At 44.3% G+C, this 17,921-nt stretch overlaps 1 protein-coding gene across 3 annotated transcripts in view; it reads left to right on the plus strand.

Moving 5' to 3' along the window:
- The window catches only part of avl9 (AVL9 homolog (S. cerevisiase)), a 305,466-nt gene that overhangs the window by 277,691 nt on the left and 9,854 nt on the right, over positions 1-17,921 (plus strand). For all 3 annotated transcript variants that reach the window (XM_073070590.1, XM_073070639.1, XM_073070722.1), the window contains one exon: positions 6,369-6,457. In XM_073070590.1, the coding sequence (XP_072926691.1) occupies positions 6,369-6,457 (89 nt within the window). The remainder of the gene's footprint in view (positions 1-6,368; positions 6,458-17,921) is intronic.

Genomic DNA, 17,921 nt, shown 5'->3' on the forward strand with positions numbered 1-17,921 from the left:
AGTACAAAATAAATGGCAGGATTCTTGGGAGTGTGGAGGAGCAGAGGGATCTGGGGGTACATGTCCACAGATTCCTGAAAGTTGCCTCATGGGTAGATAGATTAGTTAAGAAAGCTTATGGAATGTAAGCTTTCATAAGTCGAGGGATAGAGTTTAAGAGTCGCGGGGTAATGATGCAGCTCTATAAAACTCTGGTTAGGCCACACTTAGATTACTGTGTCCAGTTCTGGTTGCCTCACTTTTGGAAGGATGTGGAAGCATTGGAAAGGGTACACAGGAGATTTACCAGGATGCTGCCTGGTTTAGAGAGTATGCATTATGATCAGAGATTAAGGGAGCTGGGGCTTTACTCTCTGGAGAGAAGGGGGATGAGAGGAGACATGATAGAGGTATACAAGATATTAAGAGGAATAGATAGAGTGGACAGGCAGTGCCTCTTCCCCAGGGCATCACTGCTCAATACAAGAGGTCATGGCTTTAAGGTAAGGGGAGGAAAGTTCAAGGGGGATATTAGAGGAAGGTTTTTCACTCAGAGAGTGGTTGGTGTAATGCCCTGCCTGAGTCAGTGGTGAAGGCAGATACACTAGTGAAATTTAAGAGTATACTAGACAGGTATATGGAGGAATTTAAGGTGGAGGGTTATATGTGGGGGCAGGGTTTAAGGGTCGGCACAACATTGTGGGCCAAATGGCCTGTACTATTCTGTATTGTTTTTTGTTCTTCTTTGTGCATTCCAACTGTCAAAAGGCCTGAACAGATTAGATATGACTAAGGGATTTCCCATGGGAGGGGAGTCTACAACTAGAGGGCACGACTTCAGGATTGAAGGACGTCTATTTAAAACAGAGATTTGGGGAAATTACTTTAGTCAGAGGGTGGTAAATCTGTGGAATTTGTTGCCACGAGCTTCTGAGGAGGCCAAGTCATTGGGTGCATTTAAGGCAGAGATTACCCAGGGCATCAAAGGGTATGGGGAGAAAGCAGTGGAGTTAGGATGACTGGAAGAATTGGATCAGCCATGATTGAATGGTGGAGCAGACTCTGTGAGCCGAATGGCCTACTTCTGCTTCTATATCTTATGGCCTTAAACCTACCAAATGTTGAAAGGAGTAGAGAGATTGAATGTGGAGAGGATGTTTCCTCTTGTGGGAGTATCCAGAACTAGAGGGCACAGCCTCAAAGTTGAAGGGTGACTGTTTAGAACAGATGTGAGGAGGAGTTCGGGGTGCTGGGTTAAGCACAATAGGCAGCGATTCAAACAGAGAGAGGAGAAATGGGTTAAAAATTCTATATCTGAATGCACCAAGTGTCAGAAATAAGGCGGATGAGCTTGAAGCCCAGGTGCGAATGGGTAACTGTGATGTTGTTGGGATAACGGAGACATGGCTGCAGGGAGATCAGACCTGGGAAATGAATGTACAAGGGTATACGTGCTATCGTAGGGACAGAAATGTGGGCAGAGGGGGTGGGGTGGCCCTGTTGGTGAGGAATGAGATTCAGTCCTTTGCAAGGGGGGACATAGGGTCAGGAGAAGTAGAGTCTGTGTGGATAGAACTGAGGAACAGTAAGGGCAAAAGGACCCAAATGGGTGTTGTCTACAGGCCACCAAACAGTAGCATGGATATTGGGTGCAAGTTGAATAGGGAGTTAACATTGGCATGTGGCAAAGGTAATGTCGCAGTAGTTATGGGGGATTTCAACATGCAGGTGAACTGGGAGAATCATGTCGGTGCTGGACCACAGGATAGGGAATTTGTAGAGTGCCTACGGGATGCATTCTTGGAACAGCTTGTACGAGAGCCGACCAGGGACAAGACTATTCTGGATTTAGTGCTATGTAATGAACAGGATTTGATAAGCGATCTCGCAGTAAAGGAGCTATTAGGAGGTAGTGATCACAATATGATAAGCTTTTATCTGCAATTTGAGAAGGATAAGGGCAGCTCGGAGGTGTCAGTGTTGCAGATGAACAGGGGAAACTATGGAGCCATGAGGGAGGAGCTGGCCAAAGTTGACTGGACGGATAGCCTAGCAGAAAAGACAGTGGAACAGCAGTGGCAGGTATTCTTGGGAATAATGCACAAGGTGCAAAATCAGTTCATCCCCCAGAGAAGGAAGGATTCAAAGGGGGGGGAAAGGGGCCACAGTGGTTGACAAAGGAAGTCAGAGATTGCATAGCATTAAAAAAAAAGGAAATATGACAGAGCGAAGGTGAGTGGGAGGACAGATGATTGGGAAGTTTTTAAGGAACAACAGAACTTAATTAAGAAGACAATACGGGGAGAAAAAATGAGGTACGAACGCAAGCTAGCCAGGAATATAAAGGAAGATAGCAAAAGCTTTTTTAGGTATGTGAAGAGAAAGAAGATAGTTAAGAACAATGTTGGGCCCTTGAAGAATGAATTGGGTGAAATTGTTATGGGAAACAGAGAAATGGCAGAAGAATTTAATGAGTACTTTAGATCTGTTTTCACTAAGGAAGACACAAGCAATCTCCCAGATGTATGGATGGGCCAAGGACATAGGGTAACAGAGGAAATGAAACAGATTGACATTCGGAAGGAAACGGTGATGAGAAGACTGATGGGACTGAAGGCTGACAAATCCCCAGGTCCAGATGGTCTGCATCCTAGGGTACTAAAGGAGGTGGCCCTGGAAATTGCGGATGCATTGGTAATCATTTTCCAATGTTCCGTAGATTCAGGATCAGTTCCTGAGGATTGGAGAATGGCTAATGTTATCCCACTTTTTAAGAAAGGAGGGAGGGAGAAAACAGAGAACTATCGACCTGTCAGCCTGACATCGGTGGTGGGAAAGATGCTAGAGTCCATTATTAAGGATGAAATAGTGGCATATCTAGATAGCAGTGATAGGATTGGGCCGAGCCAGCATGGATTTACCAAGGGTAAATCATGCTTGCCTAATCTGTTGGAGTTTTTTGAGGATGTAACCAGGAAGTTAGACGGGGGAGATCCAGTGGATGTAGTGTACCTCGATTTTCAGAAAGCATTTGATAAGGTCCCACATAGAAGATTGGTGGGTAAAATCAAAGCTCAGGGCATCGGGGGGAAGGCATTGACATGGATAGAAAACTGGTTGGCAGATAGAAAGCAAAGGGTAGCGGTGAATGGGTGTTTCTCGGAATGGCAGGTGGTGACTAGTGGGGTGCCACAGGGCTCGGTATTGGGACCACAGCTGTTTACCATTTACGTTAACGATTTGGATGAAGGCATAGAAAATAACATCAGCAAATTTGCTGATGATACTAAGCTGGGTGGCAGTGTGACATGTGATAAGGATGTTAGGAGAATTCAGGGTGACTTGGATAGGCTGGGTGAGTGGGCAGACACTTGGCAGATGGCATTTAATGTGAATAAGTGTGAGGTTATCCACTTTGGGAGTAAGAACAGGAAGGCAGATTATTATCTGAACGGTGTAGAGTTGGGTAAGGGAGAAATACAAAGAGATCTCGGAGTCCTTGTTCATCAGTCACTGAAGGTGAATGAGCAAGTGCAGCAGGCAGTGAAGAAGGCTAATGGAATGTTGGCCTTTATTACAAAGGGAATTGAGTACAAGAGCAAGGAAATCCTCTTGCATTTGTACAGAGCCCTGGAGAGACCACACCTGGAGTAGTGTACAGTTTTGGTCTCCAGGGTTAAGGAAGGACATCCTGGCTGTAGAGGAAGTGCAGCGTAGATTCACGAGGTTAATTCCTGGGATGTCTGGACTGTTTTACGCAGAGAGGTTAGAGAGACTGGGCTTGTACACGCTGGAATTAAGGAGATTGAGAGGGGATCTGATTGAAACATAGAAGATTATTAAGGGATTGGACAAGATAGAGGCAGGAAATATGTTCCAGATGCTGGGAGAGTCCAGTACCAGAGGGCATGGTTTGAGAATAAGGGGTAGGTCATTTAGGACAGAGTTAAGGAAAAACTTCTTCTCCCAGAGAGTTGTGGGGGTCTGGAATGCACTGCCTCGGAAGGTAGTGGAGGCCAATTCTCTGGATGCTTTCAAGAAGGAGCTAGATAGGTACCTTATGGATAGGGGAATCAAGGGCTATGGGGACAAGGCAGGAACCGGGTATTGATAGTAATTGATCAGCCATGATCTCAAAATGGCGGTGCAGGCTCGAAGGGCCGAATGGTCTTCTTCTGTATCTATTGTCTATTGTTTATATCCAGAGAGTAGTAAATCTGTGGGTGGCTCTGCCGCAGACTGCAGTGAAGGCCAAGTCCGTGGGTGTATTTAAGGCAGAATTGATCGTTTCATGATTGGTCAGGGCATCAAAGGATCTGGCAAGAAGGCAGGTGTATGGGGTTGAGTGCGATCTGGGGTCAGCCATGATGGAATGGGCTGAATGGCCTAATTCCACTCCTATGTTTTATAGTCTTATACCTAGCTGAGCAGATATAAAGAAGGGAAGTGGAAAACCTTGAGCTCTTCTTTCTCTGAGTTGAGGTTTGTCTTTGTGGAAGCCTTGAAGAACTAAAGCCTGAAGATCACCACTCTGACTCTGTCTGCTGTGACGACAACCCTTGCTCTTACCCCTGCCTGTCTTTAATTTGCTCTTGCTAATCAATCCCAAATGCCAATTGGTCACTGGTCAAAGCTCTTTTTTGCTGTAGCAACCCACTACTGGCTTTTCTACTCTGATCTGGATGTGGTTTTGGGGTACTTGGAGGTACATGACAAAATAGGCTGTAATCAGTATGGTTTCCTCAAGGGAAAATCTTGCCTGACGAATCTATTGGAATTTCTTGAAGAAGTAACAAGCAGGATAGACAAAAGAGAATTGGTGAATGTTGTGGATCTGGATTTTCAGAAGGCCTTTGACAAAGTGTCATACAAGGCTGCTTAACAAGTTAAGAGCCCATGGTATTACAGGAAAGTTACTAGCATGGATAAAACAGTGGCTGATTGGCAGGAGGGAAAGAGTGGGAATAATGGAAGCCTTTTCTGGTTGGCTGCTGCTGACTAGTGTTGTTCCTTGGGTCTGTGTTGGGACCAATTCTTTTTACGCCAATATGCCAATGATGGGAGTTGATGGTTTTCTGGCCAAATTGGCAGATTAAATGAAAATAGCTGGAGGGGCAGATAGTTTTGAGGAAGTAGAGAGGCTTTTAGAAGGATTTAAGATGGATTAAGAGAATGGGCAAAGCGGCAGATGGAATACAGTGACGAGGAGAAGTGTATGGTCATGCACTTTGGTAGAAGACATAAAAAGGTAGATTATTTTCTAAGTGGAGAGAAAATTAAAAAATCTGAAGAGGGAAGGGACTTGGGAGGCCTTGTGGAGGATTCTCTAAAGATTAGTTTGCGAGTCTATTCAGTGGTGAGGAAGGCATATGCAATGTTAGCATTCGTTTCAAGAGGGCTGGTATATAAAAGCAAGGATGTCACGTTGAGACTTTATAAAGCACTTGTGAGGCCTCACTTGGAGTATTGTGAGAAGTTTGGGGCCCCTTATCTATGAAAGGATGTTCTGATATTGGAGAAGGTTCAAAGGAGGTTCTCGAAAATGATTGAAATGCTTGTATTGTGAAGATTTTTTGACAGCTCTTGACCTGTACTCACTGGTATTCAGAAGAATGAGGTTGACTTCAATGAAACGTAACAAATGTTGAAAGGTCTTGTTAGAGTAGATGTGGAGAGGATGTTTCCTATGTGGGGGAGTCTAGGATCAGAGTACACAGCCACAGGAAATTGTGGAGCCCAAGTCTTTATGTATATTTAAAGCAGAGGTTGATAGATTCTTGATTAGTGAAGGGATACTGGGAGAAAGCAGGAGTTTGGGGCTAAGAGGGAAAATTGAATTAGCCTTAATGATATGGCGGAGCAGACACAATGGAGCTAATCGCCTAATTCTGTTCCTATATCTTATGGTCTTATATAGAGGTTGGTACGAGAAACAGAAAACATCTGGTGAGTAGCAGTTCTGTGAGTGAAAATGCCTTGTTAATGAGAGGTTAGAGAATGGCCAGACTGGTTCAAGCTGACAGGAAGGTGACAGTAACTCAAATAACAGCACATTACAACACTGGTGTGCTGAAGAGCATCTCTGAACACACAATACGTCAAACAACAGCAGAAGAACACACTGAGTTCCACTCGTGTACCTACTGAAGTGCCGTTGAGTGTATGCAGTTCCCTTATGCGGATCATTAATATATTCTGGATAATTGTTACTCAAACCTTCATACCCTTTCATAGCCCACTAATTGATACTTGCTAACTGAGGAATAAATTACTTTTTGGAATGCAGTTAAATGCTTCTCTCACCAAGCAAACTGCAACAACCTTAAATCAAAGCATATGTTTAGTCACTTGCTGAAGAAAATAACTCATTGAATATTTGTTTGCTTTAGTTCTGTGCAGAACAGTGAACGCGGGAAGAAGCTGGGAAATGCAATGATTTCCACGAGTCGCAGTGTGATGCAGACAGGAAAGGCAGTCAGTAAGTGCACTAACCTTTACTTACCATGATTACACCACACCTCGCTGTGAAATTGGGTAGTTTCTCAGTTACAGTCCCACTTGTCCTTTTTGGAAGAACTATCATCAACCCACCATTAACCCCAGTTACCCTTACTAATTACCAGTTCTATACCCAATACTCTTCCATTAGCAGTATTTCAATATATTGTTACCTATCAGGCCATGCCTATTTTCCTCAGACTTGCTGTTTGAATCACTTTAATGACATTTCAAATGCTCAGAAAATAGCTATCAAAGTCAAAAATAACATCCAACATGACCGCCCACGATTTGCTTTGTAATAGGAGGGAAATGTTAATGGCCAAAAGGTGGTGACAATGTCACTGGAGGTGTACTGCAGGGTCTGCTGCTTTTTGTTACATACATAATGATTTAGATGACAACAAAGCTAGGTGGGTTAGCAAGCTTGCTAACAAAAGAAAAAATGTTAAAGTGAAGTGAGGAAAGTTGTTAAAGGATACAGATGGATATAAATCTCAGTGGTTGGGAAGATGTTGGAGTCAATTGTTAAGGATGAACTGATGGAGTTCTTGGTGACAGAGGAGAAAATAGTATAAAGTTAGCATGGTTTCCTTCAGGGAAAATCCTGCCTGATGTATCTGTTGGAATTGCAAAAATGAGAGGACACAGTTTTAAGGTGCTTGGAAGAAGGTACAGAGGAATGTCAGGAGTAAGTTTTTAATACAGAGTGGTGAGTGCATGGAATGGGCTGCCGACAGTGGTGGTGGAGGTGAATACGATAGGGTCTTTTAAGAGACTCCTGGACAGGTACATGGAGCTTAGAAAAATAGAGGGCTATGGGTAACTGAAGGTAATTTCTAAAGTAAGTATTTGTTCGGCACAGCATTCTGGGCCAAAGAGGCTGTATTATGCTGTAGGTTTTTTCTATGTTTCTGTGAATTCTTTGAGGAGATTACAAGTAAGATAGATAAAGGGGATGTGGTGGATGTTGTATATTTGGACTTCCAGAAGGTTTTTGACAAAGTGCCACACATGAGGCTGCTTACCAAGTTAAGAGCCCATGGTATTACTGGAAAGTTACTAACATGGTTAGAGTATTGGCTGATTGGTAGGAGACAGCATGTGGGAATAAGAGGATCCTTTTCTGGTTAGGTTTGGTGTTGGGACCACTTCTTTTTATGCTGTATATAAATTATTAAGATGATGGAATAGATGACTCTGTTGCCAAGTTTGCCGATGATACAAAGATTGGTGGAGGGGCAGGTAGTGTTGAGGAAACAGGTAGGATGCAGAAGAACAGACAGATTAGGAGAATGGGCAAGAAAGTGGCAAATGACATACAATTTTGGAAAATGCATGGTCATGCACTTTGGTAGTAGAAATAAATGTACTGACTGTTTTCTAAATGGAGAAAATTCACGAATCTGAAATGCAGAGGAACTTGAGAGTCCTTGTGAAGGACACCCTGAAGGTTAACTTGCAGGTTGAGTTAGTGACGAGGAAGGCAAATGCCATGTTAACATTCATTTCAAGAGGTCTAGAATACAGGAGCAAAGATGTGATGCTGAGGCTTTTTAAGGCACTGGTGAGGCCTCACTTTGAATATTGTGAACAGTTTTGAGCCCTTCATCTTAGAAAATACATGCTGGCATTGGAGAGGCTCCAGAGGAGGTTCACAAGGATGATTACAGGAATGAAAGGGTTATCATACAAGGAATGTTTGATGGCTCTAGGTCTGTACTCGCTGGAATTCAGAAGGATGAGGAAGGATCTCATTGAAACTTTCATGAGAAAGTTGATGTTGAAAGGATGTTTCCCATGGTAGGAGAGTCTAGGACCAGAGGGCACAGACTCAGGATAGAGGGCTGCCCTTTCAAACCAGGGACGCAGAGTAATTTCTTTAACCAAAGGGTGGTGAATTTATGGAATTTGTTGCCACATGCAGCCGTGGAGGCCAGGCCATTGAGTGTACTTAAGGCAGAGATTGATAGGTTGTTGATTGGGCATGGCATCAAAGGTTATGGAGAGAAGGCCGTTGACTGGGTTTGAGGAGATAAAAAAAAGGATCAGCCATTGAATGGCAGAGCAGACTCACTGGGCCAGATGGTCCTATGTCTTATAGTCAAAATTGATTGGAAACATAGAAATCTACAGTACATTACAGACCCTTCAGGCCACAATATTGTGCTGACCGTGTACCTAGTCTAGATGCGGCCTATAATTTCACTGCCGCATAGCCCTCTATTTTTCTAAGCTCCATATACCTATCTAAGAGTCTCTTAAAACATCTGATTGTATCTGCCTCTAACACCTTCGCTGGCAATGCATTCCACGCTCCTACCACTTAACTCTGATATCCCCCTTGTAACTACTTCCCAGCACTTTAAAATTATGCCACCTCGTGTTAGCCATTTCAGCCCTGGGAAAATTGGGTGGAGTGGTGGCAGATGGAATTATTTTGTATTACTTAAGAGATGTGTCTGAAGAATTGGAGCAGGGGTGCAGGGATTCAGATTTCTGGACAATTGGCACCTCTTCTGGTGCAGGTGGGACCTACTTATACAAAAAGGACAGATTGCCCTTGAATCCGAGGGGGACCAATATACTTGTGTACAGATTTACTGGAGCTGTTGGGAGTGGTTTAAAATAATATTGCAGTGGGATGGGAACTAGGATGATACAGCTGAGGATGAGCCAACAGGTTTACAAGTAGATGATGGATGTAACCATATAACCATATAACAATCACAGCACGGAAACAGGCCATTCCGGCCCTCCTAGTCCGTGCCGAACTCTTAATCTCACCTAGTCCCACCTACCCGCACTCAGCCCATAACCCTCCACTCCTTTCCTGTCCATATACCTATCCAATTTTACCTTAAATGACACAACTGAACTGGCCTCTACTACTTCTACAGGAAGCTCATTCCACACAGCTATCACTCTCTGAGTAAAGAAATACCCCCTCGTGTTTCCCTTAAACTTTTGCCCCCTAACTCTCAAATCATGTCCTCTCGTTTGAATCTCCCCTACTCTCAATGGAAACAGCCTATTCACGACAACTCTATCTGTCCCTCTCAACATTTTAAATACCTCGGTCAAGTCCCCCCTCAACCTTCTACGCTCCAATGAATAGAGACCTAACTTGTTCAACCTTTCTCTGTAACTTAAGTGCTGAAACCCAGGTAACATCCTAGTAAATCGTCTCTGCACTCTCTCTAATTTCTTGATATCTTTCCTATAATTCGGTGACCAGAACTGTACACAATATTCCAAATTTGGCCTTACCAATGCCTTGTACAATTTTAACATTACATCCCAACTTCTGTACTCAATGCTCTGATTTATAAAGGCCAGCGTTCCAAAAGCCTTCTTCACCACCCTATCTACATGAGACTCCACCTTCAGGGAACTATGCACTGTTATTCCTAGATCTCTCTGTTCCACTGCATTCCTCAATGCCCTACCATTTACCCTGTATGTTCTATTTGGATTATTCCTGCCAAAATGTAGAACCTCACACTTCTCAGCATTAAACTCCATCTGCCAACGTTCAGCCCATTCTTCTAACCGGCATAAATCTTCCTGCAAGCTTTGAAAACCCACCTCATTATCCACAACACCTCCTACCTTAGTATCATCGGCATACTTACTAATCCAATTTACCACCCCATCATCCAGATCATTTATGTATATTACAAACAACATTGGGCCCAAAACAGATCCCTGAGGCACCCCGCTAGTCACCGGCCTCCATCCCGATAAACAATTATCCACCACTACTCTCTGGCATCTCCCATCTAGCCACTGTTGAATCCATTTTATTACTCCAGCATTAATACCTAACGACTGAACCTTCTTAACTAACCTTCCATGTGGAACTTTGTCAAAGGCCTTGCTGAAGTCCATATAGACTACATCCACTGCCTTACCCTCGTCAACATTCCTCATAACTTCTTCAAAAAATTCAATAAGGTTTGTCAAACATGACCTTTCATGCACAAATCCATGCTGGCTACTCCTAATCAGATCCTGTCTATCCAGATAATTATAAATACTATCTCTAAGAGTACTTTCCATTAATTTACCCACCACTGATGTCAAACTGACAGGTCTATAATTGCCAGGCTTACTTCTAGAACCCTTTTTAAACAATGGAACCACATGAGCAATTCGCCAATCCTCCGGCACAATCCCCGTTTCTAATGACACCTGAAAGATCTCCGTCAGAGCTCCTGCTATCTCTGCACAAACTTCCCTCAAGGTCCTGGGGAATATCCTGTCAGGACCCGGAGATTTATCCACTTTTAAATTTCTTAAAAGCACCAGTACTTCCACCTCTTTAATTGTCATAGGTTCCATAACTTCCTTACTTGTTTCCCACACCTTACACAATTCAATATCCTTCTCCTTAGTGAATACCGAAGAGAAGAAATCGTTCAAAATCTCTCCCATCTCCCTCGGCTCCACACATAGCTGACCACCCTGATTCTCTAAGGGGCCAATTTTATCCCTCACTATCCTCTTGCTTTTAATATAAACTGTAGAAACCTTTCGGATTTACTTCCACCTTATTTGCCAAACCAAACTCGTATCTTCTTTTAGCTTTTCTAATCTCTTTCTTAAGATTCCTTTTACATTCTTTATATTCCTCGAGCAATTCCTTTACTCCATGCTGCCTATATCTATTGTAGACATCCCTCTTTTTCCGAACCAAGTTTCTAATATCCCTTGAAAACCATGGCGCTTTCAAACCTTTAACCTTTCCTTTCAACCTAACAGGAACATAAAGATTCTGTACCCTCATAATTTCACCCTTAAATGACCTCCATTTCTCTATTACATCCTTCCCATAAAACAACTTGACCCAATCCACTCTCTCTAAATCCCTGCGCATCTCCTCAAAGTTAGCCTTTCTCCAATCAAAAATCTCAACTCTAGGTCCAGTCCTGTCCTTCTCCATAATTATATTGAAGCTAATGCTGTTGTGATCACTGGATCCGAAGTGCTCCCCAACACATACATCTATCAGCTGACATATCGCATTCCCTAACAGGAGATCCAACACTGCCCCATCTCTAGTCGGTACTTCTATGTATTGTTGCAAAAAACTATCCTGCACACATTTCACAAACTCTAAACCATCCAGCCCTTTTACAGAATGAGCTTCCCAATCTATGTGTGGAAAATTAAAATCTCCCACAATCACCACCTTGTGTTTACTACAAATATCTGCTATCTCCTTCCACATTTGCTCTTCCAACTCACGCTCCCCATTAGGTGGCCTATAATACACTCCTATCAGTGTTACTACACCTTTCCCATTCCTCAATTCCACCCAAATAGCCTCCCTAGAGGAGCTCTGTAATCTATCCTTCCAAAGCACCGCCATAAGATTTTCTCGGACAAGCAATGCAACACCTCCTCCTCTGGCCCCTCCTACTCTATCACACCTGAAGCAACTAAATCCAGGTATATTTAGTTGCCAATCACACCCTTCCTGCAACCATGTTTCACTAATAGCTACAACATCATAATTCCAAATATCAATCCACGCTTTAAGCTCATCCACCTTTCTTACAATGCTCCTAGCATTAAAATAGATACATTTAAGATACTCTGCACCTCCTCCTCTCTTTTCATTCCTAACAATGCATTCAAATTTTTTATCCTTTTCTTTCTTCTCCCCTACATCTTTGGGCTGAGCGCATCCCTTCTCCATCACCTGCCTTTCCTCCCTCACACACTGTCTACTTACTTGCTCTACTGGTGAACTAACCTCCTCTCCCATAGTTTCCTCAAATTGATTTCCGCCCCCCCATCTTACTAGTTTAAAGTCTGCCCTGTAGCCCTAGCAAACCTCCCCGCTAGGATATTGGTCCCCCCAGGATTCAAGTGCAACCCATCCTTCTTGAACAGGTCACGCCTGCCCCAGAAGAGGTCCCAATGATCCAGAAACTTGAATCCCTGCGCCCTGCTCCAATCCCTCAGCCAGGCATTCATCCTCCACCTAATTCCATTCCTACTCTCACTGTTGCGTGGCACAGGCAGTAATCCCGAGATTACTACCTTTGCGGTCCTTCTTTTTAACTGCCTTCCTAACTCCCTATACTCTCGTTTCAGGACCTCTTCCCCTTCCCTACCTATGTCATTGGTACCTACATGTACCACGACCTCTGGCTCCTCACCCTCCCACTTCAGGATATCTTGGACGCGATCAGAAATGTCCCGAACCCTGGCACCAGGGAGGCAAACTACCATCCGGGACTCCCGATCACGTCCACAGAACCGCCTGTCTGAACCCCTGACTATCGAGTCCCTTATTACTATGGTCCTCTTTCTTCTATCCCTACCACCCTTCTGAGCTACAGGGCCGTCCTCTGTGCCGGAGGCCCGGCCACTGTCACTTCCTCCAGGTAGGCTGTCCCCCCCAACAGTACTCAAACATGAGTACTTATTGTCAAGGGGTACAGCCACTGGGGTACTCTCTAGTACCTGCCTCTTCCCCTTCCTGACCGTGACCCACCTATCTGCCTCTCGTGGCCCCGGAGTGACCACCTGCCTGTAACTCCTCTCTATCACCTCCTCACTCTCCCTGACCAGGCGAAGGTCATCGAGCTGCAGCTCCAGTTCCCTAACTCGGTCCCTCAGGAGCTGCAGTTCGGCGCACCTGGCGCAGATGTGGACGTCCGGGAGGCTCGGAGACTCCAGGACCTCCCACATCCGTCACCGAGAACAACAAGCTGCCCTCACACTCATACTTCCCGAATAACTGAAAATAACAAGGAGAACTAAAAGATAAGCCTACTGTGCCCTCTTCCGCCTAAGCCCTCTGAGCCCAAGCCCTACACTCTGCTCCCGGCTCACTCTGCTGCCCGCAAATGAAGCTGCCCGCTGCATAAGGCTGCATTCTTTTTATATCTTCCCTCCTTCCCAGGCCTCCTTCACGCGCCTGCGCAGTCCTGCCTCTCAGAACTCCGATCTGAGAAGCAATTTGAAAATGGCCGCCGCCGCACTTCCTCTCAAAGCCTCGCTGTCTTCTTCCAAAACATGAATATAAGGAAGGACAAGCCAATGATTGGGTACAAATGCAGACAGAGTGAAGAGTTAAATTTGTACCACAAAGGCAAAAGTCAAAGGGCAAAGAATGCAAGACTAAATGTGCTGTATTTAAACGTGCTTAGCATTTGGAAGAAGGTGGAGGAACTTGTGGCACAATTGGAGATTGGTCAGTATGATATTGTGGGCATCACTGAGTCGTGGCTGAAAGAAGGCCATAGTTGGGAGCTTTAACAACAAAGGATATATTTTGTATCATAAGGACAGGCAGGAAGGCATAGGCGATGGTATGGCTGTATTCATGTAGCGCAAGATATAAGTGGCTGACAAAGGAAGTTAACGACTACATAAAAGCCAAGGAAAGGGCATATAAAGTAGCAAAGGTGAGAGGGAAGTTGGATAATTGGGAAGCTTTTAAATTCCAACAAAAGGCAACTAAAAAGCTTGTAAGAAGAGAAAAATTGAAATGTGAGGGCAGACTAGCCAATAATATAAAGCAGGATACCAGAAGTTTCTTCAGTAATCTAAAGACTAAAAGAGAAGTAAGAATCTATATTGGACCACTGGAAAATTATGCTGGTGAGGTAGTAATGGGGGACAAAGAAATGGCAGATTAACTTAATGGAAAACCCTAGCAGTATGCCAAAGATCCGTGAGTGTCAGGAAGCAGGACTGAGTGCCATTGCTTATTACAAGGGGAAAAAGTGTGAGTCAAACTCAAAGGTCTAAAGGTGGATAAGTCACCTGGGCCAGATGGACTCTATCCCAGAGTCCTGAGAGAGGCGGCTGTGGAGATAACAGGTGTATTGGTCATGATCTTTCAAGAATCACAAAGGTTGGGGGTATTATGGATAGTCTAGAGGGTTGTCAGAGGTTACAGCAGGACATCAATAGGATGCAGAACTGGGCTGAGAAGTGGCAGATGGACTTCACTGTGGAAGACACCAACAGTGTGCCAGATGTTGAAGGGTGCAAGGGAAGAGAAGTGAGTGCAGTTACTATTACAAGGGAGCAGGTGCTCAAAAAGCTTAAAGAGCTAAGGGTACAGAAGTCACCTGGATGAGATGAACTGCACCTTAGGACTCTGAAAGAGGTTGCATTAGCAATGATCTTTCAGAAATCATGGGACTCTGGCATGGTGCCAGAGGACTGAGAAATTGCAAATGTCACTCTGCTCTTTCAGAAAGCAGGTAGGCAGCAGAAAGGAAATTATAGACCAGTGCCTGAGATATTGGAGCCAATTGTCAAGGATGACGTTATGGAGTACTTGATGACACAGGACAAGATAGGACAAAATCAGCATGATTTATGAGGGAAAATCTTGCCTGATGAATTTGTTGGAATTCTTTGCGGAGAATACAAGTAGGTTAGATAAAGGGGATGTAGTGGATGTTGTATATTCAGAATTTCAGAAGGCCTTTGACAAAGTGCCACACATGAGGCTGCTTGCCAAGTTAAGAGCTCATGGTATTACAGGAATTTTTTTGGCATGGTTAGTGCATTGGTTGATTGGTAGGAGGCAGCGAGTGGGAATAAACAAAGAACAATACAGCACAGTACAGGCCATTCGGCCCACAATGTTGTGCCGATCCCTAAACCCTGCCCCCCCCCCATATAACCCTCCACCTTAAATTCCTCTGTTTACCTGTCTAGTAGTCTCTTAAATTTCACTAGTGTATCTGCCTCCACCACTGACTCAGGCAGTGCATTCCACACACCAACCACTCTCTGAGTGAAAAACCTTCCTCTAATATCCCCCTTGAACATTCCTCCCCTTACCTTAAAGCCATGTCCTCTTGTATTGAGCAGTGATGCCCTGGGGAAGAGGCACTGCCTGTCACTCTATCTATTCCTCTTAATATCTTGTATACCTCTATCATGTCTCCTTTCATCCTCCTTCTCTCCAAAGAGTAAAGCCCTAGCTCCCTTAATCTCTGATCATAATGCATACTCTCTAAACCAGGCAGCATTCTGGAAAATCTCCTCTGTACCCTTTCCAATGCTTCCACATCCTTCCAAAAGTGAGGCAACCAGAACTGGACACAATAATCCAAGTGTGGCCTAACCAGAGTTTTATAGAGCTGCATCATTACCCCGCGACTCTTAAACTCTATCCCTCGACTTATGAAAGCTTACATTCCATAAGCTTTCTTAACTAATCTATCTACCCGTGAGGCAACTTTCAGGAATCTGTGGACATGTACCCCCAGATCCCTCTGCTCCTCCACACTCCCAAAAATCCTGCCATTTACTTTGTACTTTGCCTTGGAGTTTGTCCTTCCAAAGTGTACCACCTCATACTTCTCCCGGTTGAATTCCATCTGCCACTTTTCAGCCCACTTCTGCATCAAATCAATGTCTCTCTGCAATCTTCGACAATCCTCAACACTATCCACAACACCACCAACCTTTGTGTCGTCTGCAATCTTGCCAACCCACCCTTCTACCCCCACATTCAAGTTGTTAATAAAAATCACAAAAAGTAGAGGTCCCAGAACTGATCCTTGTGGGACACCACTAGTTACAACCCTCCAATCTGAATGTACACCCTCCACCACAACCCTCTGCTTTCTGCAGGCAAGCCAATTCTGAATCCACCTGGCCAAACTTCCCTGGATCCCATGCCTTCTGACTTTCTGAATAAGCCTACCGTGTGGTACCCTGTCAAATGCATTACTGAAATCCATGTAGATCACTTCCACTGCACTATCCTCATCTATATGCCTGGTCACCTCCTCAAAGAACTCTATCAGGCTTGTTAGACACAATCTGCCCTTCACAAGGCCATGCTGACTGTCCCTGATCAGACCATGATTCTCTAAATGCCCATAGATCCTATCTCTAAGAATCTTTTCAAACTGCTTTCCCACCACAGACGTAAGACTCACTGGTCTATAATTACCTGGACTATCCCTACTACCTTTTTTGAACAAGGGGACAACATTCGCCTCCCTCCAATCCTCCGGTACCATTCCCGTGGACAACGAGGACATAAAGATCCTAGCCAGAGGCTCAGCAATCTCTTCCCTCGCCTTGTGGAGCAGCCTGGGGAATATTCTGTCAGGCTCCAGGGACCTATCCGTCCTAATGCATTTTATAACCATATAACCATATAAATTACAGCATGGAAACAGGCCATCTCGGCCCTTCTAGTCTATGCTGAATGCTAACTCTCACCTACTCCCACCGACCTGCACTCAGCCCATAACACTCCATTTTAACAACTCCAACACCTCCTCTCCCTTAATATCAACATGCTCCAGAACATCAACCTCACTCATATTGTCCTCACTGTCATGAAGTTCCCTCTCCTTGGTGAATACCAAAGAGAAGTATTTATTGAGGACCTCGCTCATTTCCACAGCCTCCAGGCACATCTTCGCACTGTTACGAACCCCGTAACTGGGTTACTTACCAGCAAAGATAGAAGCGTCCATTGGAGTCTGGTGATACTATCTTTAACGGTATTTATTAATAAAAATACACAAAAATAATATCAGTACAAATATACAGATAATATACGTCATCAATACTAAACCTAATAGTGTGGGTATAATAATAATCAATAAGAAATAAGCTCTATCGTTGTCTAAGGGATAATGAATTGTCCAATGGAAATATAAAGTTCACTTCAGTTCACACAGGCTGCCGTCGTTTGTTTGTCGCTGTGTTGCAATTGTTGGAGAGAGAGAGAGAGATAGAAGAATGGGAACAGTTACCGCTAAGTGTTTTGCCAACCTTCCTTTATGATTTCGATCCGTCAGTGTCTCGTTGTGGCCGTTCAAGTGTGACTTCTCCTTTAGCTAAACCGTTCCTCCGTGATGAGCCCGCCACCCAGGCAAGGGAGGACACACACGAGCTCTCACCGGCTTCGCTATAAAACGCTGTCACTGGATTTCTAGCGTTTCTCCTGGTGTGTCTGAGGGGTGTTTCCCCAGACCCTCCTTTTATCCTCACTCACGGGGTCTCAGATGTCAGTCAGGTTAGGATGATGCAATTCCTCAACCAGACCACTCTGGTTGTCCCCTGAGGGGTTTCAATGAATAGTACAGTACTCAATACACAATTCCTTCTCCAAGAGACAATAGCAGTAATCAGTGGTTCCGTTCCGCTTTTGTTAGGAGACATTCCAAACCTTGTGTATTCTGCGGTGTCTATAACAACTGCCTTTGCTGTTATTCTGTGTCTCTCCCATTACTGACATGCTGTGTATCGCTCTCATTTCCTGGGTCTCAGACCCGAAATAATAGCGATCTTGCGATTCTCAAAAAGGAGGGGGCGACTTTGTACCCTTCGGCCCCTCAGAGTTGCTCCACATTCGTAACAGCACCCTTATCTCTAATCGGTCCTATCTTCACTCCTGTCAACCTTTTGTTCTTCACATAATTGAAGAGTGCCTTTGG

This window comes from Hemitrygon akajei, chromosome 1 (genome assembly GCF_048418815.1).
Source record: "Hemitrygon akajei chromosome 1, sHemAka1.3, whole genome shotgun sequence".
Taxonomy (NCBI): domain Eukaryota; kingdom Metazoa; phylum Chordata; class Chondrichthyes; order Myliobatiformes; family Dasyatidae; genus Hemitrygon; species Hemitrygon akajei.